Source organism: Callithrix jacchus, chromosome 13, assembly GCF_049354715.1.
Source record: "Callithrix jacchus isolate 240 chromosome 13, calJac240_pri, whole genome shotgun sequence".
Classification (NCBI taxonomy): Eukaryota; Metazoa; Chordata; class Mammalia; order Primates; family Cebidae; genus Callithrix; species Callithrix jacchus.
Window position 1 is genome coordinate 94,202,487 of NC_133514.1, and position 24,613 is coordinate 94,227,099.

The 24,613-nt window shown below is 41.0% G+C and overlaps 1 protein-coding gene and 1 long non-coding RNA gene across 6 annotated transcripts in view; one reads left to right on the top strand and one right to left on the bottom strand.

Annotated features, from left to right (window-relative positions):
• Positions 1 to 17,355, top strand: ELAC1 (elaC ribonuclease Z 1). Of its 5 annotated transcripts, none has more exons than XM_008979831.6 (5): positions 1 to 96; positions 2,699 to 2,808; positions 6,852 to 7,034; positions 12,532 to 12,999; positions 15,028 to 17,355. In XM_008979831.6, the coding sequence occupies exons 3-5, from the start codon at positions 6,878 to 6,880 to the stop codon at positions 15,492 to 15,494; spliced, it is 1,092 nt and encodes a 363-aa protein (XP_008978079.3). In that variant the 5' UTR covers positions 1 to 96; positions 2,699 to 2,808; positions 6,852 to 6,877; the 3' UTR covers positions 15,495 to 17,355. The 5 variants fall into 5 exon arrangements, with proteins under 5 accessions (XP_008978079.3, XP_035127002.2, XP_078204307.1 ...); XM_035271111.3 differs by having other exon boundaries at positions 6,870 to 7,034; XM_078348181.1 differs by lacking the exon at positions 2,699 to 2,808 and having other exon boundaries at positions 1 to 743; positions 6,870 to 7,034.
• The window catches only part of LOC144579066 (uncharacterized), a 20,232-nt gene continuing 8,257 nt past the window's right edge, over positions 12,639 to 24,613 (bottom strand). Inside the window, exon 3 of the long non-coding RNA XR_013525907.1 lies at positions 12,639 to 12,776. This is a non-coding gene — a long non-coding RNA (uncharacterized LOC144579066). The remainder of the gene's footprint in view (positions 12,777 to 24,613) is intronic.

A 24,613-nucleotide genomic window follows, 5' to 3' on the forward strand; every position in this document is an offset into this window, starting at 1 on the left:
ACACTTCCGCCCGGGCATATTGTATCCCCGCGGACGGCTGGGCCTGGGTGCTGGCCTGTGCCTCCCTCGCCTCCTGGCGCGGGCCTCGGGGAGAGGGTGAGTGGGGCAGGGCATGCCAGAGGGGGGCGGGCGCGCTTCCTCGGGACTCGCTGACTCGGCTAGGCCCGGCCCGGCCCGGCGCTGGGGACCTAAGCCCGGGGAGCGCCCAGCAGCGAGGACGCGCCTTGTTCACCAACTTGGGTCGGAGCCTCGGCCTCCCGGCGTCGCCGCCCACCCCGCCTTTGTCGAAGCTAACTCGGTCTCTCTGGGGAGCCTGGGCTCGTTAAAGGCCGGAAATCTGGCCTCTGGCCCTGTTTGTGCCTTGGCCTCTCACTTTCTGCTTCCCGGCCCCGGTTCTTTCCGCTCTAAGATGGAGGACTGTGGTATCTGTTCTATGCACACCACGGGGTGATTGATTGCAGGGTTGACGCTGCCTGCCTGAAAACGAAGAAGCGCCGGTTCTCCACTCGGCAGCCAGAAGAATCGCTTGGAAAACCTCCAGATGCTGAGGCCCGGTCATCACCGGGTAACTGTGATCTGCGGCCAGGACTGAGAACCACGGCCTCAGAGTGAAATGACAGTACTGTGATCACGACTGGAATATGCACTTTACCGAACGTGGTGGATCACATTCTTGAGAAAGCAAGCAGCCAGGATTTTTTGTTTTGTTTTATTTTGGTCCAAGAAGTCAGGGACCTAATCTGGTTTGCTTGCATTTAATTACTAGTGCCTAGAATGGTGCATGTCCCAAAACATGCACCATTTATTACATAATTTCTAATTACTTCCCAACCTATTGGGAGGGTTTTCATTATACTTGTTTTTAAATTGTTATGGAAACCTTCAAATCATATATGAAAATAGTATACTGAACTCCGAATTCATCATCAATCCTGTTTCATCTGTTACCCTCTTCCACACTGTAGTATTTTAAAGCAAATCTGAAATGTACCATTCCATCTGTTATCTTGTTCATGTTTATGAAACACAATCACACCTTTTTTAAAACATAAAGCCATTATTAGTATAATTAGCACTTCATTCTACCCTCTACTATCCAGTCAGCATTTATATTTTCCTAGTTGTTTCTCTCCCCTTCTCCAGTTTGTCCAAATCAGTATCCAAACAAACTATACACATTACATTTGGTTGATGTCTCTTAGCTCTCTCTTTATCTTTTTCCTTCCTTATTTTGTTCCCTGTATTTTACTTGAAGAACAAGTCATTTGTACAGTTCGTGTTTTCTACATCCAGGATTTTGCTTTTTCCATCTCTGTGGTATCCTTTAATAAGCAGGTATTTAGTAGACCTGTAGCCTTGTTCAGGTCAGGTTCTGTTTTTTGGCAAGAGAACTTCATGGGGGATTACTGTGTTTTTCACATTGTATCACACCAGGAATTAGATAGCATCTTGTCTCTCTTTGTGGACCTAGTAGCACCATAGGATAACCAAACAATTGACCAGGGAATGCCAGCAAATACAAGCAAAAGAAATGAGAGAATATCACCTTTTGGCAACCCGTAATGAAATGATGGATCCTGGCAATGATCACTAGTACATGCTATGGGGTACTTCTATCAGACAGCACACGTTTGTCTTACCAAGTATTCTTGGAGTAATGGGGGTGGGGTGTACAGCTGAAACAAAATTGTCCATGAGTTGATTGTTGAAGCCCAGTGATGGGTGTGTGGCATTGCATCATGCTAGGCTCTGCTTCTGTATGTGTCTGAAGTTTTTCAGAATAAAACTTTTTTTAAAAGTTTAAAAAAGATTGATTAGTTGACTAGAGAGTTTAGGTCAGCCTGATCCATCCATTGCAGTTCTGTTAGCCTTTCACTAAGTGGTTCTCAAATCTGACTCCATGTTAGGATCACAGGAGAAAGCTTTTTATTTATTCATTTATTTATTATTATTTTTTGAGACGGAGTTTCGCTCTTGTTACCCAGGCTGGAGGGCAATGGCGTGATCTCGGCTCACCGCAACCTCCGCCTCCTGGGTTCAGGCAATTCTCCTGTCTCAGCCTCCTGAGTAGCTGGGATTACAGGCACGCGCCACCACGCCCAGCTAATTTTTTGTATTTTTAGTAGAGACGGGCTTTCACAATGTTGACCAGGATGGTCTTGATCTCTTGACCTCGTGATCCACCTGCCTCGGCCTCCCAAAGTGCTGGGATTACAGGCTTGAGCCATCGCTCCCGGCCCCGAGAAAGCTTTTTAAAAAAAATACTAAAACATGTTTCACTTGCAGAATTTCCTATCAAAATGTTCTGAGATGGAGCCCAAGCATTGATACGATTTTTTGTTTTGTTTGGGACTACAAGTGTATGCCATCACGCCGGGCTAATTTTTTATAGAGACAGGATCTTGCTATGTTTCGCAGGCTGGTCTTGAACTCCTGGCCTCAAGCCATTCTGCTGCCTCAGCCTCCCAAAGTGCTGAGTTTACAAGCATGAGCCACCAAACCTGACCTTCACTGGTACATTTCAAAAGCTCTCCCTGTGATACTAATATGCCCCCAGGGTTATATACTACTTGTCTAGATCCATTGTTTCTTAGGGATGACAAAGTGATTATATTGTTATTCCTCCTGCAGTTAATTAGCCTTGACAAATGTTAACTTTCTGCATTGTTTATTCTTACTGATCTTGCAAATCAATAAGGAAGCTTCTGTGAACAAAGCTCCTTTATTATCAGAGGAAGACTTGATCTTGGAGGTGAAAATGTAGAGTAACACATGGAAGGGATACTAGCAATAACCTCAAGGCTATAGGTAAGATAGAGATGCACCACCTTATGTCTGAGGGTTGGGGAGGAGCTCTTTCCCAAAATGGAAGAAAGACTAGTATGTAGTTAGAGAAGCATGTTTGGCTGTATGACACATTTCCAAAAAAAAAAAAAAAAAAAAGCATCAGCATTAAGTAAAAAAATTAAAAAAATAAAGTGCCACTCATTGGAACATAAAACAATCCACATATTTAAAAGAAAAGTTAACAGTTTCCCATGCAGCCTCCACCCCATTACTTTAATCACCTCTGAGATAACACATATTAACAGGATGGTGTGTATCTTCTCCCACATCGGACTTTGTCTATCTTACATAAATGTAGGGATTTGGGTCATTGTTATAAAAATGACATCATACCATGGCCATCTGTAACTTTTCTCCTTGTCATCTCTCCAGGACAGTAGTTGCAGACTTGACTCTCTATTAGCTGAAGAATAAATAGTTGATAGAATAAATAATAGTCAAATGTACCCATTTTCCTGTTGACGTATTTAGATTGTGTCCATATTTTAGCCACCTTAAGGGCACCACAATATACATCATTGTACATAGATCTTTATTATTTGGGTAGATTCCCAAAAATGGGAATTGCTGGGTGAAAGCATATAATTATCAACAGCATCATTATTACTGGTAATATATATTGCCAAATTATTCTCCCAAAGCATAATTGCAGCGGTACCCATTTACCCTCATCCTGGTTAGCACTGGCTAGCTTTGCTTTATTGATATTTGCCTGCTAGCTGATGTGTGGTAAACGGTCTCTTTTTTGTTTGTTTGTTGTGAGAGTGGATCTTGATCTGTCACCCAGGCTGGAGTGCAGCAGTGAGATCACGGCTCACTGCAGCCTTAACCTCCCAGGCTCAAGTAATCCTGCCTCAGCCTCCTGAATAGCTGGGACTAAAAGCACATGCTCCAAGTCCAGCTGATTTTTGTTTTTTGTAGGGACAGGGTCTCACTATGTTGCCTAGGCTGGTGTCAAACTCCTGGACTCAAGTGATCCTCCTGCTCCAGCCTCCCAGAATGCTGGGATTACAGGCATGAGCTGCTGCACCCAGCCTCTTTTTTCTGTATTTTGCATTCCACTAACTATCTGGAGACTAAACACTTACCTTTTATTTATTTATTTTAATTTTTTAAATAGATACATGATAGTTGTTTGAACCCTTTTCATGCTTTTAGGCCATTTGGATTTCTTCTGTGATTCCTATATATGCATGTATATATATCCTTTGCCTGTTTTCCTATTGCACCAGTATTTTTGTATTTTGAATGCATTTGCATACACTTTTTTAGGAGCATTAACTCTCTGTCATAAGGGGGTCCAAACTATTTCAGTTTTTTTCCTTGTCTTTTGACTTTATGAGTCTTGATATATAAAATATTTTATTTAGTGAAAATGTCTGATTTTTAAATTTCCGAGTTTTAAGTCTTGCCAATAAGGGCTTCCCCATCTCTACAGTTAAAGATATAAATATTCTAATTTTTGGAACATGTTATTGGATTTTTTGCATTTAAATTTCTGACTTATGTGGAGTGTATTTTTATATACAATACAAAATGAGCATCTTGCTTTGCTTTTTTCTGCTAGAACAGCCTATTATGTCAGTGCCATTCATTAGAGAAACCACACTTTTTATAGCTTTGTGTAAAGTGTGGTTTATCAATACTATATTGATTACCATAGGTAGGTAGTTTATTGCTGGACTTTCTCTTCCCTTTTACCTCTACTTTTGTGCCAATATTATTCTGATTGATTGAGACAGAGTCTCACTCTATCACCCAGGCTGGAGTGCAGTGGCGCAATCTTGGCTCACTACAACCACTGCCTCCCAGATTCAAGCTATTCTCCTGCCTCAGCCTCCTGAGTAGCTGGGACTGCAGATATGAGCTACCACTCCCGGCTAATTTTTTGTATTTTTAGTAGAGACAGGGTTTCATCATCTTGGCCAGGCTGGTCTGCCTCAGCATCCTGAGTAGCTGGGACTGCAAGTATGAGCTACCACACCCAGCTAATTTTTGTATTTTTAGTAGAGACAGGGTTTCACCATGTTGGCCAGGCTGGTCTCGAACTCCTGACCTCAGGTGATCCACCTGCCTTGGCCTCCCATAGTGCTGGGATTATAGGCGTGAGCCACTGTGCCTGGCCTATTCTGTTTTAATTACGTCAGATTGCTCTAGTAAATGTTAATACCTAGAGAGACAAGTCGCTACTCGCTGCTTTTTGTAATTTTCTTGCCCCTTCTCAGGCATTTATTTTTTCTTCCATATTATTTTTGTATTGTTTCTGTTCCAAAGTAAATCCCACTGGAAATATGATCGAATTTGCACCAAATATATCTACATTAATTTAGGAAAGATGAACATTTCTGTGATATCAAGTCATCTTACCAAAGACATAATGTGTATCTCTTATTTTTGTTAATCTTTTGTTTGCTGTTCCTTTGCTGCTAACTTTATTTCTGGTAATTTTGTTTTTGTTCTTGGAATGAGTTTTTTTCCCCATTTCTATTTTTATGTTATTACTAAGACTGAGAAGAGTTAATTGAAATTTCCATATATATATATATATATTTTTTTTTTCGAGACAGAGTTTCACTCTTGTTACCCAGGCTGGAGTGCAATGGCATGATATCGGCTCACTGCAACCTCCGTCTCCTGGGTTCAAGCAATTCTCCTGCCTCAGCCTCCTGAGTAGCTGGGATTACAGGCATGCACCACCATGCCCAGCTAATTTTTTGTGTTTTTAGTAGAGACAGGGTTTCACCATGTTGACCAGGATGATCTTGATCTCTTGACCTCGTGATCCACCCCCCTCGGCCTCCCAAAGTGCTGGGATTATAGGCATGAGCCACTGTGCCTGGCCTGAAATTTCCGTATATTTTATACCCAGCTGTCGAATTCTCTTATAGTAGTTTTTCTTAAGCTTATTTGTTTTCTTCTCTGCCATCAATGTGGATAATCTACAATCAGTTATGTATAAGTTTCAGTTTATTCTAATTTATTCTGTTTGATACACATTTTCCATCTCAGAAGTATATCAGAGATGTCAGATGTGCCTAGAAATCGTGAAAGGAATAGTGTTAGCAGTTGGAATAAATCTGCACATTCAACAGGTTATTGCTGATCACTTAAAATAACAGTCCCAAGTCCTCATGAATCATGGACCATATCATGTAGGGAGTGAGACATTTGTCAGCATTATTGTGAAGTATCAGCATGACTATAGAACATCATAGAGTGCTACTGTTATGATTGTTCAGAGAAAGGGCTGATCATTATGGGCATCAGAGATACCATTTGGTGGTCATAATTAAATACCGTCTCTTGCCCAGTATCTCAACTAGAGTTGTTTACAGTTTATTAGAAGGAATTTTTTAAAATTAATGAGTGGAAAGTATAGAGAGTTCCCATATGCTGTTTTATCCCTCACCACTCAGTTTTCCCTGTATGAATATCTTGCATTAATGTGGTCCATGTTCAGAAGCTTAAGGGCTCAAAAAAGAAAAGAAAAATGTGCTACATGTGTTACAGTTGATGAGCCAATATTGATACATTTTCAACTAAAGTTTACATTAGGGCTCACTCACTCTAGTGTTGTTCATTCTGTATACAATTAAATGTATAATGACATATGTTTGTCTTACGGTATCATACAGAATCATTTCACTGCCCTAGACATCCTCTGTGCTCTGCCTGTTCATTCTTCCCTCCCTCCCGCTGTATCACTAGCAAGCACTATTCTTTTTACCATCTCCATAGTTTTGCCTTTTTGAGAACATATAGTTAGAATTCAACTATAGTTTTTAATTGCCTGGGTTTGGTTATTTTTGTTTGTTTGGGTGTGTGAACAATTATGCAAGATTTGTTAACTTGTAGTTTTAGCCAAGTTATTAAAATCTTACTGTGGTTATGTGTGGAATACTATAAGAGAACAAGAATTCAGACTGTTCTAAATAACCAAAAAATAATAATGGTAAATATTACAGGAATGTGTTTTTGGTACAGTGATACTAAATAATCCCCAGATGATCATTCTGTTGCAGGGTGGAAGATGTCTATGGATGTGACGTTTCTGGGGACGGGTGCAGCATACCCATCTCCAACCCGGGGTGCCTCTGCTGTGGTCCTTCGGTGTGAGGGCGAGTGCTGGCTCTTTGACTGTGGGGAGGGAACACAGACACAGCTTATGAAAAGCCAACTTAAAGCAGGTTAGTGTGCCTTCAGCTATCTCATTAAGATTTGTTTTTGTTGTTTGCTTCATTTTCTTGGCTCTTCTTGGACATTTTGTTCAGAAACAGCCCTGATGGTTGCATCCCACTTCAATGCTAGACGTTGGTGAGACTTGGAAGGCCCGCAGGCATCTGGCCACATCCACTGAACTTCAGTTACTTATTTACTTGCTTTTCATTCATCCTGTAGATGTTGAAAGCAAGGATTCACGTAGGCTTGGGGTTTGGGAAATGTAGTGGAATACACCAGGCATATTAGATGGACACTCCCTTAGCAAGGAAGCAGTGTACATGCTTATTTCTACCGTTTTCATGAGAGGATGCAAAGGGTAGGAAATGTTTGGAGGAGGGAGATGCTGAGATGCTCTTTCCCTCTTGGGTTATCAGGGTAAACTTCTCAGAGAAGTTGACCTGTGAGTTGTCAAAGGAGGAGGAAGAATTCCCAGGGCCGAGGAGAAGAAGTGCATTTCAACCAGAGGGAATGGAGTGAGCAGAGGCCAGCACCTGGGAGACAGAGCACTAATGGTGAAAAGCTTCAGCTCAGAGTCAGGTAGATCTGGGTTCTAGTCCCGGCTGTGTCTTGGGCTTGTGACCGTAGCAGATCAGCAAACTTCAACTTTACTTTCCCCATCCTGAAAATGGGGATTAAAAAGTCTACGTAGAAAGGGTGTTATAAGAATTATATGTAACCATTTATTCTCTGGCAGAACCCTTACAGTGGTGGGACAGTCTGCCCTCAGCTCCTCAAGTTCTCTGCATTGTGGGTTTCTGCCTCATGGTAGCTTGCTTCATAGCCAGCACAGAAGAAGGAGACTCTGGAGTAAGTCTGCTAGTAAGATGGAGTCCTATGTCCCATAACATAATCACATTGCATTCCTGTGCCATATTCTACTGGTTAGAAGCAAATCACAAGTCCCAGCCACACTCAAGGAGAAGGGATTATAGGACTTGAACACCAAGAAGTAGGAGCCACAGGGACCACCTAAAGTATCCACCACACACCACAAGTATATTTTACAGTTCCTTTTTATATGATTATTTTGTGTGTGTGAGACTGAGTCTTGCTCTGTCACCCAGGCTGCAGTGCAGTGGCATGATCTCGGCTCACTGAAACCTCTGCCTACTGGGTTCAAGTGATTCTTGTGCCTCAGCCTCCTGAGTAGCTGAGATTACAGGCACTCATCACCACACCTGGCTAATTTTTTTTTTTTTAGACAGAGTGTTGCTCTGTCACCAGGCTGGAGTGCAGTAGCACAATCTCAGCTCACTGCAACCTCTGCCTCTCGGGTTCAAGTGATTTGCCTGCTTTAGCCGGGACTATAGGCATGCGCCACCACGCCCAGCTAATTTTTGTATTTTTAGTAGAGATTGGGTTTTCACCATGTTGGCCAGGATGGTCTCAATATCTTGACCTCATGATCCACCCACATTGGCTTCCCAAAGCGCTGGGATTACAGGTGTGAGCCACTGTACCCAGCTTAATTTTTTTGTATTTTTAGTAGAGATGGGGGTTTCACCATGTTGCTCAGGCTGGTCTTGAACTCCTCAGCTCAGGCAATCCACCTGCCTCATCTTCCCAAAGTGCTAGGATTCAGATGTGAGCCACTGCACCCAGTCTATATAGGTTTTAAATAAACAGTTGGAGTTGGGTGCAGTGGCTCATGCCTGTAATCCCAGCACTTTGGAAGGTCAAGGCAGGAAGATCACTTGAGGCCAGGAGTTTGAGACTAACCTGGGTAACATAAAGAGACTCTGTCTCTACAAGAAATAAAAAAGTTGCGGTAGTTGTGTGCACCTGTGGTCCCAGCCGGATGCTGAGGCATGAGGATGCTTTGAGCCCAGAAGGTCAAAGCTGCAGTGAGCCACGATCGGCCACTGCACTCTAGCCTGGTGACAGAGCAAGACCCTGTCTCAACAAACAAATAAAAAAACATAAATGCATACATTCTTACGTACAGTTGGTAAATCTAATCTTGGCCAAAAAATACCCCCAAAAGCCTAAGGGAGCCTTTAGTTTACTACATTTCCGTAGGCTTAGAAAAAAATTTCTGGCCTCAGAGAGGAAGGTGAGAGAGTAATCTCAGAGCATTACCTATGACTCTCTAGTACTCAAATGCCCCCAGTCTCAAACTGGAATGCAGCACCCTCAATGTATAGTAATTTCTCTCCATAACCTATTATGGACCTAACATTATTTGGTTCATTGAAACCCTTTCAGCTTGTACTACCTCCAGGGATAATAAATTTTGAGTTTCATAGGAGTTTCTTTCTATTTAGCTAAACATACTTCTTATAAGCTTCCAGGGTCCTAATATGCATATCTTTGATTGAGTAAGAAGTGCAGGTTTGCCATCTTTATTCCTTTTAGAGTTATAAAGAACAAGTGTAAGCCTTCTTTTTTCCCCTTAAAAATGGGCTGGACATGGTGGCTCATATCTGTAATCTTAGTGCTTTGGGAGGCTGAGGTGGAAGGATCACTTGAACCCAGGAGTTCAAGAGTACAATGAACTATGATTGTGCCACTGTACTCCAGCCTGGGCAACAGAGTGAGACCTGCCTCTAAAAAAATAAAACAAAATTTTTTAAATGATTATGAATTTTTTTTCTTTTTTTTTTGATATAAATTTAAATATAATTGCAGTTTTGTTACATGGATATATGACATAGTGGTCAAGTCTGGGATTTAGTGAAGTCTGGGATTCCATCTCCCAAATAATGTACATTGCTCTCATCAGGTAATTAATCATCCTTCACCCCCCCCCAGCCACCCTTCCACCCTTCCAAGTCTTCCAAATATATTATTCTATACCATATACTCATGTGTACACATGAAATGATTATTTAAAGTATTATAAGAGCATGATTTTTTAAATTATGTAAAAAGTATAAATGCTTATTGTAAAAATTCAAACAAAACAGAAAAGTATAAATAAGAAAAATCCAAGTCCCCTGTCCATCATAGGTGAATTTTATATATATATATGTGGTGATAGTATGGGAGAGAGAGAGTGTGTGTGTGTGTGTGTGTGTGTGTGTGTTAGTTCTGCATACATAGAATTATGCTGCTCTTGGCATAACCTGTTTTTTTTTTCAACTGAGCAATGTATACAAGGAATATATTGCAGCTTTTCCAAATCCAGTAAATATACCTATGTCTTCATTTTTAGAGAATGCTCAGTATTCCACTCCTCTGTAGATGACATATTCCCCCATAACTTCCTTGTTCCCAAGGGAAAGGAACTCAGGCATTTTTCTGTCTTCATTTGAGAGCTTCCTCATACTTCTGATGATTGTGGTTGCCATTCCTTCTCCCTTCAAAATCAAGTTTTTTGAAAAATGACGTGTTTGTCTCCTTGAAACTGTTGATAACTGTAGGAAGAAGTTTTTCAGTTAATTTGCCTCACTTCAGGTTCACAAGTTGTTTTGTGTTCAGTTTGGCTTTGTTTTAGAGTAGATAGGGAAAGGGCCCAGAAAGTCTGCTGTTGGCAGTTTTGAGGCTACTGGGGGATATGGACTCAGTGACTGCTGTAGTCCTTTTTTTTTTTTTTGAGACAGTTTTGCTTTTGTCGCCCAGGCTAGAGTGCAATGGTGTGATCTTGGCACACTGCAACCTCCACCTCCTGGGTTCAAGCAAGCAATTCTCCTGCCTCAGCCTCCCAAGTAGCTGAGATTACAGGCATGTGCTACCACACCCAGCTAATTTTGGATTTTTAGTAGAGACAGGGTTTCTCCATGTTGGAGAGGCTGGTCTCGAACTCCTGAACTTAGGTCATCTCCCCACCCCTGCCTCAGCCTCCCAAAGTGTTGGGATTATAGGTGTGAGCCACCACACCTGGCCCTTCTATTATATAGTTCTTTTGTCTGCAGAGTCCTCAGGTCATGCATGGAGGTGGCTTGGTAAACTGGACAGGGAGATGGGGGAAATTAGGTATTCAGGCAGTCAAAAAACAGCAAAAAGGAGCATATTGAGGAAACTTCTAGAGTGCCCCCTGGGGATTTGCAAGGCCTACAATCAGCCTGTGCCCAATCTCTGTTGCTGGGGCCTGGGCTTGATGTCATAATTCTGGAAAGACTTGCTTGGAGAACACTTGATATTATGAGACAAACTGCATTGTAGTAAACTCTTCCTGTTCTTTTATGGTGTCAATAAATTGTTTCTGTACTTTTATAGCATCAAGTGTTTAAAATAGGTGGGCTTTGAGCAAAGGACCAGAAGCCTCTTTTGTACTAGAAATGTGTTAGTTGTGATTGCTCCTTTTGAAATGACATGTGGCACATCTCAGAAAATGCTGATGTGGCATCCTGCCACATTGCAGCAATAAATTCAGTTTACCATTGGCTAAATCAAGTTATAACCTCAGTCAGTATGCACTGAAAAAGCTGTTATGTTAGTTCAGACTGAAAGGAAGAATGGACCCAAGTACCCTTACATAATAGCATAGGGGATCAGCTCTCCTGCATTCTGGCATCTATTGCCCACCTTCCTTCTCAATTCCTTACCTTGTTCCTCTCCTACCTCCCTTCTGCCTTCTCTCTTTCTTCTCCCTTCCTCACTCTTCTTCCTTTTCTCTATCTTCTTCAACCTCACCCAGAAAAGCAGGCTGTGACCTGATGGGTTAATTCCTGTCCAGTGTAGGGAGTACTTAAAAGGCAATTTTGGGTTCAGGCACTGGTCCAGTCAGTTGGAGCCAGTGGAACATTTTGTTTTCCTGTAATACATGTTTGCTTTTCTCAGAGGGAGCAGTAGGGGGCAATGTAATTGCTAGATGGTTTTGATACTTGAGGCCTATTTATTTGATAGTTAAGTGAATTATTTTGGTACACTTGTATATTTTACTTTTTTTTTTTAATGTGACAGAAAATGTAAGAAAATACTCTGAAAGCTGTAAAACTATGTAATATGAAGATGTTTCATGAAAAAAAGTTATGTCTTATGGAAACCATCTGGTGGGGCCAGGCACAATAGCTAGAGCTTGTAATCCCAGCACTTTGGGAGCCGAGGTGGGAAAATTGCTTAAGGCCAGGAGTTTGAGACCAGCCTGGGCAACATAGCAAGACCCCATCTCTACAAAATTAAAAAAAAAAAAAAAAGCCAGGCATGGTGGTAGGTACCTGTAGTCCTAGCTACTTGGAAGGCTGAGGCAGTAGGATCACTTGAGTGCAGGAGGTCAGGGCTGCAGTAAGCTATGATCACAACACTGCACTCCAGCCTGGATGACAGAGTGAGACCCGTCTCTTTCAAAAAACTATTAAAAACAAACAAACAAACAAAACCATCTGGTGAAATAAAGCCTGTCTTTCTTGCTTTTGGAATCATGTAGCAAAATATAAATGAATAAGTTTATGATGGTAAGTAGAACTTTTAAATTCAATTTACTATTTTTAATGTAAATTGTTAGGCTTGTTTCAATAACTTTGTATGGGTTTTTACTTAATGAAAAATTTCCAAATGTATATTCTCTGTCTCAATCAAAAGGAAGAATTACCAAGATCTTCATCACACATCTTCATGGAGATCATTTCTTTGGCCTTCCTGGGCTCCTCTGCACAATCAGCCTGCAGAGTGGCTCCATCGTGTCCAAACAGCCTATTGAAATCTATGGCCCTGTAGGGCTTCGGGACTTTATCTGGCGAACCATGGAACTCTCTCACACGGAGCTGGTCTTCCATTATGTGGTTCATGAACTGGTTCCCACAGTGGATCAATGTCCTGCAGAAGAACTGAAAGAATTTACACATGTGAATAGAGCAGGCAGTCCTTCCAAAGAGGAACAAGGAAGAACTATCCTACTAGACTCAGAAGAAAACTCATATCTTCTGTTTGATGATGAACAGTTTGTTGTAAAAGCATTTCGCCTCTTTCACAGAATTCCCTCATTTGGGTTTTCAGTTTTGGAAAAGAAACGCCCGGGTAAACTCAATGCACAGAAACTAAAAGACCTCGGTAAGCATTTTTTCCCCTTCTCATCAATAGGGTTCCTGTTAACTGAAGCTGTAAGAAGTGTCATAGTAAGGCCAGGTGTTGTGGCTCATGCCTGTGGTCCTAGCACTTTGGGAGGTGGGTGGATCACTTGAGTTCCGGAGTTCAAGACCAGCCTAGGAAACATGGTGAAACCCCATCTCTCCTAAAAATACAAAAATTAACTGGGTATGGTGGCATGCACCTGTAGTCCCAACTTCTTGGGAAGCTGAGGCAGGAGAATCATTTGAACCCGGGAGGTCAGGGCCACAAGTGAGCCAAGATGGCATTACTATACTCCAGCTTGGGTGACAGAGCAAGACTGTGTCTCAAAAAAAAAAAAGTACCATAGTAAACTTCCATTCCTCTATTCCAGGCCTAAAACTGACATTTTCTCCACTTAGTCCCTTTGCCCAAAGTTGGCTTATTAAGGAAAATCCATGGAGACAAAAAATGCTACTTAAAGCAAAAGCCAAGTATACATCTGAATCCTCTCCTGAGCTCCCTGGATCCACATTCTTAGTCTGTCTTCACCTTACACTATCTTGCTTGGCAAGGTGATTTGGGTGGTAGTGGTGGTGGTTTTAGGTTCAGGCTTTATTTTTTCATGTCTTCCCTTTGATATGTGTTTTTGACGACATCTTTGGTCTGAGAATTTTTGCCATCATTCTTAACCTTGCAACTACAACCATGTGCTTTTAGAGTTTCCTTCTGTATCTACTTTGCCTATAAATTTAAGCTTGATTAAATTGATTTGGTATTCAAAATGCTGTGCCTCAGCCAGTTTTATATACCAGGGTTCATCACAGTTGAAAGCAATCATATAGAGGTGGGCTTGGGGCCCATCTAAGACTTCACACCTTCTCCATGCTAAGCCAGGAGAGTCCAGGTACAAGGTACATTATATCTCCAGTGTCACTGCCTTCATGGGCATTTTGTGGCCGTGACTGTAAAAAGTATGGTGGCATTGTGTGTGTTTGTGTTTTTATTTATGCACTATCTTCCTCAACTAAAATAAAATGCTAGATAATGAGGAAAACTGACTTAGGCCAAGGGTATTTTTACCCGAAAGCCTGTGGAAATACTATTATATTTGGAAACTTTAAACATGATCTGTGTTAGAATCTGTGGTCACATTATACTAGTTTGTAAGTATTGACCATAGTGATGATCAGATCTTATTTTAAATTAATATGAAATTTAAGCTCACTTTGATAAATGTGGAATTGCCCCTGTCTGCCAAGAAGAATAATAATGTACAATTGCCTAAAAAAATGCTCCTTGATCTTGTAATACAAACAATCCTAACAATTTTTTATTAAGTTACTTTGTAGGTACTTGGTTTGACTAGGTGTTGATTAAACCTTTTTTTTGGAGGCAGTCTCACAGTGTTGTCCAGGCTGGAGTGCAGTGATAGGATCTCAGCTCACTCACTGTCACTTCTGCCTCCCGGGTTAAAGCAATTCTCATGCCTCAGCCTCCCATGTAGCTGGGACTACAGATGTGCACCACTGTGCCCAGCTAATTTTTTGTGTTTTTAGTAGATGCAAGTTTTTGTCATGTTGGCCTGGCTGGTCTCAAACTCCTGAGCTCAAGTGATCTCTCTGCCTTGGCTTAGCAAAGTGCAGGATTACAGGCATGAGCCACTGCACCTAGCCTGTTTATATCATTATTTAGATGTACTCTCAAATTTTACCCAAAGGTGAGCTTATTAAATAAAGCACTCTCAAAAACCATTGTTTCCGTACACTGCAGAGAATAAAAAATGTTATACTGACCATAATAGTGATACTTAGGAGACTAAAACTTGTCTGACATGCATGCATAAGACATTGCTAATATCAATCAGCACTGAAATTTTTAAAATGTATAAATAATTCCAGTTTTCTACAAGTAGCAAAACATACAATTATGGATGCCTTTTCCATTAGCTATTCGCAATGCTGTTAAAATAGACTTGAAAAGTCGTAAATTCCATTCCTATGATGTAATGTTATCTGCCTTCATCATTAGGTGTTCCACCAGGTCCTGCTTATGGGAAGCTGAAAAATGGAATTTCTGTTGTTCTGGAAAATGGGGTTACAGTTTCTCCCCAAGATGTCTTAAAAAAGCCTATTGTTGGAAGAAAAATCTGCATATTGGGTGACTGCTCTGGGGTTGTGGGTGATGAAGGTGTAAAGCTGTGCTTTGAAGCAGACCTGTTGATTCACGAAGCGACCCTGGATGATGCCCAGATGGACAAAGCAAAGGAGCACGGCCACAGCACACCGCACATGGCAGCAATGTTTGCAAAGATGTGCCGTGCAAAGAGGCTGGTTCTGACCCACTTCAGTCAGAGGTACAAACCAGTTGCCTTGGCCAGAGAAGGAGAAACAGACGGCACTGCAGAACTAAAAAAGCAAGCTGAATCAGTGTTAGATCTCCAAGAAGTGACTCTAGCAGAAGATTTTATGGTGATAAGCATTCCAATGAAGAAATGAAACCTTGATTTCCTGAGTGCATACTGACCTGTCTGTGATATGTTACTGAACCTACAGTCCAGTTTTTAATTTCTTGATTTAGTCTGAAATCATTTGAGCCCTAATAATCCTAAAAAGAATGGAGTTGCATTGATGAATTGACTCAGTATATTTAAAGGAAGTAAGCTTTTTGATAATAAATCTTTTTAAGAGGAAAAAACCCCAACATCCTTATTAAAGTCCAAATTTGACAAAATGATGGACTAGTAAGGTATACCTCTCATTTTGTGCTACTACCACAGATATCAGCCAGTATTCCATGCAGTCCTGGGCTTAGCTGCTGCCCAGCTTTATTGCTGCTATTGGCAAAGTGCACAGGACTCAGCCCTCGTGGCTAAAAATGGTATTTTGGCAGTTTGTGTTGAATCTGTTTGTGTTATTAACAGAATAGGGAAAATGTCATGAGATGTTGGACATGCAGGATTGACAATAGCATGAGCATAGCTTTCCTGTAATACTGAATACAGGGTTTGGCTAGGTGTTTATTTTAACATTTTAGTGAACGTTCTGGTTGGCTCTTAACCCATGGTTCTCAGCTGGGCTGACCCTGCTCCTCTAGAAGTTTTGAAATTATGGGGATGTTTTCTTGTTACAGTGACTAACTACGGGGAGGTGGTGGTGGTGGTGAAGATGATGGTATTGATGATGGTATTGGTGGTACTGCTACTACTCGCATTTAGTCAGTAGGATTCAGGGATGTCCTACAGAAATTTTGATCAGTCATGTACAATAAAGAATCATCTCACCCCGAAATGCCTATTGCAGGCCCATTGAGATACACAGTGAGTTAAAGCTGATAACCCCTGATGTGAATATAGTTTACTGAAATTAGTGACATGATGAGTCGAATTACTAGGCAAGTCCAATCCTAAAGAGTGAATATGTTAGAATTGCAGTGTCATGCCAAGTAACATTTTAAAGAAATGAGCCATCAAGTGACCTTATGAACTTGGAGGAAAAAATGCTTATCTATTAAACTGAGGTTTCATTTCCATGTCCCTATTAATAATTCTTTCAGCACAATTAAAATTTTTTTTTTTCTAGAATAGCTCTTCCTTCTGAGCTGCCTTCCACCTTCCTTCTGTCTGGTGTATCTCTGAATCATTTGCCCCACAATGTTTCTTAAAATGTGTTCCATGGAAAGCTAGTCGTAAGTGCTGATTCACTCAGAAGGGCTCCTCTGTCAAATCAGTTTGGGAAACACTTTATGCTGTCTGTCCTAGGAGTGGTGTAGTGCTCATCAACATGTTAAAAACCGTATTTCTTCAAATGATCATAAACCAGTGTTTGGTGCCAGAAAGACCTGATCCCAGAATCCCATTCTGTGACTTACAGTCTGGAGCAGGTAACACTCTTTGAGTTTCTTCAGTGTGCTCATTTCAAAAATGGGAAAAACAGTAAGACCCAATTCACAGATAGTTAAACAAGACAACATATATAAGGAGCATAGCACATTGCTTAAAGGTGTTGAGAAATCCTGTAGTACAGAGGCCTGTCAGCTCTACTGAACCCCTTTCTCAGTCCTATTTCACCAATACTATGTATTAACATCTCAGGAACTTAGAAAGCTTTATAGCACATGTATTTAGAGACATTGTTGTAGTACATACTGTTCAATTCCTCTGGGTTCTGGGGCTTCTCTGGCCAAAATTTTTGACTCCTGGCTAGTTTTGGAGACTCCAAAGTAATGACTAGCTGGGGGCAGTGGCTAATGCCTGTAATTCCAGCACTCGGAGGCCAAGGCAGGTGGATTGCTTGAGCCCAGGAGTTCCAGACCAGCCTGGTCAACATGGTGAAACCCCATCATTACAAAAACACAAAAGTTAGCCGGGCATAGTGGTATATGCCTGTGGTCTCAGCTACTTAGGAGGCCAAGGTGGGAGCCTGGAGAGGTTGAGGCTGCAGTAAGCCATGATCATGCTATTGCACTCCAGCCTGAGCAACAGAGCAAGACCCTCCATCTCTCTCTCGCTCTCTCTGAAAAAAAAAGAAAAAAGTAGCAATGATCAAGATAGGTCTGGTTACTTGAGATTGGATAATCATGATGCAGCCTCTAGAATGGTCTATCTTAACTGTAGATTCTTCCCGCCCCCCAAGTGCCAAACTTTGACCATGCATAAAGCCTGTCATGGTTTCTAAACTCAATTAAAATAAGCATTAATTAGACATTAATATGTACCCAAATTTGTGCAAGAAACTAGGACTCTAGGACTAGAATGGCCTGGATGAGTATCTGTAATGCATGAAGCCCCTGAGGGTAGAGACTATGTCTTAGTCACTGCTACATCCTTAGAAATGCCCACCTAGAGCTGGGTGCAGTGGCGTGTTCCTGTAATCCCACCTACTTGGGAGGCTGAGGTGGGAGGATGACTTGAGCCCAGGAGTTCAAGTCCATAACAACATAGCAAGACTCCATCTTGGCCAGGAACAGTGGCTCACACCTGTAATCCCAGCACTTGGGCAGGCCAAAGTGGATGGATTGTTTGAGGCCAGGAGTTTGAGACCAGCCTGGGCAATGAGGCTAAACCCTAAAAATATAAAAATTTGCATTTTTTTGTCTCTACTAAAAATACAAAAATTAGCCGGGCGTAGTGGTGCACATCTTTCATCCCAGCTACTCAGGAGCCTGAGGCACGGGAGTTGCTTGAACCCGGGAGGTGGAGGTTGCAGTGAGCTGAGATCACGTTACTGCACTCCAGCCAGGGTGACAGCAGTGAGCTCATATCATGTTACTGCACTCCAGACTGGGTGACAGAGTGAGACTCTCTCTCAAAAAAAAAAAAAGAAGAAGAAAGAGAAAAGAAATGGCCCACCTATAGTAAGCATTCAGAAATGCTTTTAAAATGAAGCCTTGATAACATGAGTGCACACACTTTAGGACATGCTTAAATGCCTAGCCCATTTCATTACTGAACTTATCAGAAAGAATATAAACCACCTGGTTGGTGGTGCCCATTCACTGCGTAATAAATAAGTGCCAGACTTTGTTGTGTTGGTAGTACATAAAACAACCAAATGGCAAAATTCTAGCTGTAAGCTCATGGCCTAGTGAAAGAGACAAGTAGATAAAAGTAAATCTTGTTGCTTCACATATTCTAATCTTGTAGCCTGGGCACTCAAATTTTTCTGTTCCTGAGCACTACTTTGTAGCTGACCTGAGCCATGCCCTTAGAATCAGGCTCTATAAATACATATGGGCTAAGCCCTCAGAGGCCATGGGAATGTGGAAATGATACGTTGGATCAAGTGTAGAGTATCAGTCCATTATGAGAACTTTTTCTAGATCCTCTTCTGGTCCAGAATTTGTTTTCAATAATAGGGACATTCTAAGAATTTGTGGAGCTAGAATGAAGAATGAAGTTTATATGGGACTTCTCAGAACCTGTAATCTACCCAAGGGTTTGATTCTAAGTGGGGAGGGGGACCATAATATGTATTGTGCCCCAAATTTATTTGATTAGCAAATCCTCTTTTTGCCAAGGAAGATCTTGGAACTCTAGAAATGCTATTCTCTATACATTGCAAAATTATTCTATTTATATTTTTTACCTGCACAATTCATTGAGGTAATGATTTCCATGTCTACACTTAATACATTACTTCCTTTGTCCTAAAATGACTCAATTGTAAGGAATCCATAGATGCCTACTTACTTTAAACTTTTAAAAATGTACACTTTTGGCCAGGCACTGTGGTTCACCTGTAATCTCAGCACTTTGGGAGGCCGAGGTGGGCGGATCACTTGTGGTCAGATGTTCGAGACCAGCCCAGCCAACATGGTAAAACCCCATCTCTACGAAAAATACAAAAATTTATTTGGACGTGGTGGCAGGCTCCTATAATCCCAGCTACTTGGGAGGCTGAGGCAGGAGAACTGCTTGAAGCTGGGAGGTGGAGGTTGTAGTCAGCCAAGATCACGCCACTGCACTGCCTAGGTGAAAGAGCAAGACTCTTGTCTCGAGAAAAAAAAAAGTGCATGTTCGAATTCTCCAAAGTTGTTTACACTTGCCCAAATAGACCCTAAATCAGCTCTGTTTAATAGTCATGCCTCATTAATGCACTTTAATGAACTTTGAAAGCAACACATGCTTGGTAGAGAATATTTTTAAGATTCAAGACAATAAGACAATTATTCATAATTCCTTCACCCAGAGAGAGCTGTTATTTCTGACCCAGTGGTCCTCAAACTGAGGGGTGAGTCAGGATTACTCAGGATGTGTAGGTAGACAGAGATCCTTAGGCTCTGCTTTCAAAGACTCAATTCACTAAGTCTTACTAAAAATCGGCATTTTTGATAAGCCCCCAAGGTGATTCTGAGGTACATGAGTGGCAGACCATATTTCAGAAAAAAAACTGTCTGTGTGCCTTTAAAATTTGGTGTGTGTTTAGATATTTTGTATGTGCGTTTACCTATGTTTGTATGTGTGAATATTATATACATGTACACATGTATATTTTTACATGTTGGCTGACCTCAACTGTTTTTCTCATTTAGCTATTATAAGCATTTCCCCACAGCATTAAGTGTTCTCTGAAAGCATGAATTTAATGATTTTCTATTATTGCATTCTATTGATACAGTATCATTTAACCATTTTTTTATTTGAGGGCAGTGAGATTGTTTTCCATTATTATAAATAACACTGTCATGAATATTCTTATGCATAAATCTTTGTATCTCTCAGTATTTCCTTCCTTAGAATTGATTTCTCTGAGGGTGAAAATGTGACTTATTTTTGGAGATTCTGGGTAGGAATTGCCCACTGTTTTTCATGCTCTTTTACACTCCTAGCAGCAGCGAATAGGAGTGGCCTGTCTTGGTATTCTGTCTGGCGATGATATGGAGTATCATCAGCTCATGACCTTGCTCACACTTCTTCCGCAAGACATTACTCCTATGAAGATTATTTTCACCTCCCAGTGCCAATAACTTTGTTGTGTCTTTCAAGTAGCACATATTGTGATTTCCTTGAATATTCTTATGCCAACTTAAAAATTTGCTAGTTTTTACTTTAGGGGTAAAAATTCTTACTGCTTCAAATATGTCCATGCCCGATGTACAGTGAAAGTACTTTTTTACTCACAAAGATATACATTTATCGTGAAATGTGCTGGTTCTGTCCTTAATGATGGATGGATTTTTCAGGTAATGAATGAGTCAGTATTTTTCTTACATGGGAAGACTAAAAAGGAAGCGTTGGGAATGCTTTGAATGTTCTCTCTTGGCAGGATAAGAATAGAATGCGGGATGGGTAAGATCGAAAAATTCTTTTCTTCCTTAGTAGGAAGTAAACAATGTCTAAAAGTGAAAAATAAATAGTACTCTAAGCATAGTATGTTTTTAAAAAGCAGAGGGAGGGGAGGAGGGACTACCAGATGAATAGTTAAGAGTGAAAGAAGGTGTCAGAAGGGTCAAGGAGGCGAGGAGGGATGGTCAGGGGACTGCTATTTTTTATAAGGCTAATAATATTAGTACTATTTGATATTTGAAACTATTCGTATATGTATATTCATTTAGTTTAAAAATTACATTAAAACACATACACAGATGACATGCTGCTCTGAGTTAACCTTATCAATTGCCTGTCTCCCCATGCGTGCTCCGAGCAGTTAGCAGCTGCTCTCAAGCCTTTGTAACATTCCAATCCCATTCTCCATACTGCAGTATGAGTATGACTGTTTTTTTTCAAAATGCACATTTGAGCCTCACATCCCCCCTGCTTGAAACTTTTTTTTTCTTGGAGATGAAGTCTCACTCTGTCACCCAGGTTGGAGTGCAGTGGCGCAATCTCGGCTCACCGTGACCTCTGCCTCTCTGGTCCAAGCAATTCTCCTGCCTCAGCCTCCTGAGTAGCTTGGGTCCACAGGTGTGTGCCCCCAGGCCTGGCTATTTTTTTTTTTTTTTTAATTTTTAGTAGGGGCGGGGTTTCATGGTGTTAGCCAGGATGGTCTCGATCTTCTGACCTCGTGATCCACCTGCCTCTGGGCCTTCAGATCAGAATCTATAGTTACAGCCTCACGGAAACCTTCCCTGGCCTTCCCACTAGGTAACATATTAGTTTTTTTTTTTTTTTTTTGAGACAGAGTTTCACTTTTGTTGCCCAGGCTGGAGTGCAGTGGCGCCATCTTGGTTTACTGCAACGTCCGCCTCCCAGGTTTAAGCGACTCTCCAGCCTCAACCTTCAGAGTTGCTGGGACTACAGGTGCGCACTAGACGCCGGGCTAATTTCTGTATTTTTAGTAGAGATGGGGTTTCACCATGTTGGCCAAGATGTTCTTGATCTCCTGACCTTGTGATCTGCTTGCCTCAGCCTCCCAAAGTGCTGGGATTACAGGCGTGAGCCACCGGGCTGCCCCGCCGAATATTACTCTTAGAGCACCCGCACCTGACCTTTCTGGTGCTTGGCGCTCACTATTTTCATTTTGCTTCTGAGAATGATGTTTCTCTTTCCCACTAGCATTGTAAGCTTCCCAAGAGCAGAACTATTTTTTGTTTCCCTCTGTGCCTAGCTTGGTGCCTGAAATATATTAGGCACTCAATAAATAGTGTTGACTGGTTCAGTTTTCCTTGTTATCCTATTATTCAGTTAATATGCAGTGTCTTGTTTTCCTAGGAATTCTTCCTGATTAATATTAAAAACAAACAAAATTCCGACTCCTAGTCTCTGAAATAAAACTGGGAAGGAGGATAATGTTTGTCTGTGACTTTAATGGGGCAAATCCTTATAAGTACTAATTTTAAAGCTTTAGTTTTTTGTCATATAATATGCAGTCAGAAACCTAGACCCTTGGGAAGAGTTGGAAAAAATATTTACTCTGTCTAAAAAGTTGGGATGTTGGCTTTTGCAATGTACAGGGAAATCAGAACAGAGGAGACAGCCAAGCCCCAGTCAGGAGTCTGGATCCCTATGCAGGCAAGAAAGGTGGGAAAACCTTAAGAACACAGATACCTGATACTCAATTTTATGTTGCCTGCATAGCTTGGAATTAAACCCCTACTTTCTCCCTAACTTTATTTGAAGTCTGCTAGACACACAGGATTTGGGGATCCCTCTGCAGCCCTGCACACCCCAAAGGAGAACAAGATCTAAATTCCGTGACTGGGTTGACCCCGGGGGGAGAAAAGGACAGCATGGGAGAGAGTGAGACAATCCTCAAACTAATACAGTTCACAGGAGCCGAAGTCATAGGGGATTACAAGAACCAGTGTTTCCCAATTATTTGCAGAAAATTGTGAGGACGACATTGACCTTTAGCCCATGGAATGAGAGTGACAGGCGTTGAGACAATTTCATGTATATCTTAAAGGACAGGGTAACTCCAACTGACATCTAGACACAGATATTTCTGTGCCCTTGATATGTTTCAAGGGTTAAAAGGCTGTCATATCCAGTATAACAAGCAAGTTTTTTTGGGGGAAGCAGTGCATAAGTTTATCCAAAGTAAAAAATATGTCCATCCCTAAGTAAAGCTAGCTGAGAGGCACTGCTGCTCAGATGTCAGGATGCTAATTATATACTCAGCAGACATGGAAGCTACAAAGATGAAATGCACCCACGAGAAAGTAAAAGGGGAAAGGCAAGGGATCAAGTTGTCCAGCTATGTAAATCTACTTTTAATTGCTAGAAATGTCTCAGGCAGCCTCAGGTAGAGAACTACACAATGTTTAGTTCAGTCACCAAATGAAACCAAGGTTATCTGGGTTGTTTTCTACATTTTTGTGGCTTCCAGACATCATAGGTTTGTCTGACTGTATCTCCTTGACGCATCCTGGGCTGGAAGTGACCTTGTAGAAGTACCCATGTCTGGGTCAGCAACCCAAATGCTGATCCCAACTGGCTTACAAAGGGCCCTCCCATGGATTACATTTTCACACATCTAGAAGATAATAGGACACAATCCTCCCCAGCATGCCTATACTGAGAAGCAGTATAGCCTAGTATAGTGGTCTTCAGTCTAGGTAATAGTACCCCTGGAGATATGCAAAGATACACAGACATATTATCATATGAAATATTTCCTAGAGTTGATCTTCCTGAGAACTATTGCAATCAAAGTGTCTTGCTCTACTATTGTGCACTGTTCCAGAATGAAAAGCCTCTGGGATACCAGTGAAAGTGATAATTGAAATATTATATTGAGGTTGAAAAAAATGAATGATTAACATCTTCTTTTATAAGTTAGGTAGTTTCCAACTTGCTGTTTTGAACAATATTGAAGGAGGATCTAATCTCTCCAATGATAGATTTGTTTAAACAGCTTTATGGGGATGTAATTCACATGCCATACAATTTAGTAGTTTTTTGTATATTCAGACTTGTGCAACCATCACCATTATCAATTTTAGAACAGTTCAGTATCCCCCAAATAAACCCCATACTCATTGGCACTCACTCCCACTCCTCTCCGTCCCCTAAACCTACCATCCCTTGGCAACCACTAATCTGCGGTCTCTATAGATTTGCCTATTTTGGACATTTCAGCTAAATGGATCATACAGTATGTGGTCCTTTGTGACTGGCTTCTTTTAGCATAATGTTTTCAAGATGTATCCACATTGTATCAGTCCTTTATTACTTTTAAGACCAATTAATTTTCCATTCTATGGACATACCACATTTTATTTATACATTCATCAGTTGATCCAATAATACATTATGAAAAATATCATCTACAAAATACCTATATCAGGGGTGAAAAATGGGATATTGCTACAGATCTTATGTTTGTAAAATATTGCTACAGATCTAACATTAGCAGGATAAAAAAGAATACTATAACTTTAAAGTTACTGAAACAACTTCCTTAAAAAACATAATTTGTCAGAACTGACACAAGAAAGTAAATAGACTATCTAGATTTTCTATTTATTAAAGAAATTGAATTTCTAATAAAAAAGAAATCTTTTTACAAAAATAAAAAATCTTGAGGCCCAGATTGGTGAATCATTTTAAACAATTAAGGAGAAAATACACCTTTCTTCTCCAAACACTTCTGGAAAGTAGAAAAAGAGGGAAAACTTCCTAACTCATTTTATGAGTTCAGCATAACCTTGATGCCAAAATGTAAGGACATTAAAA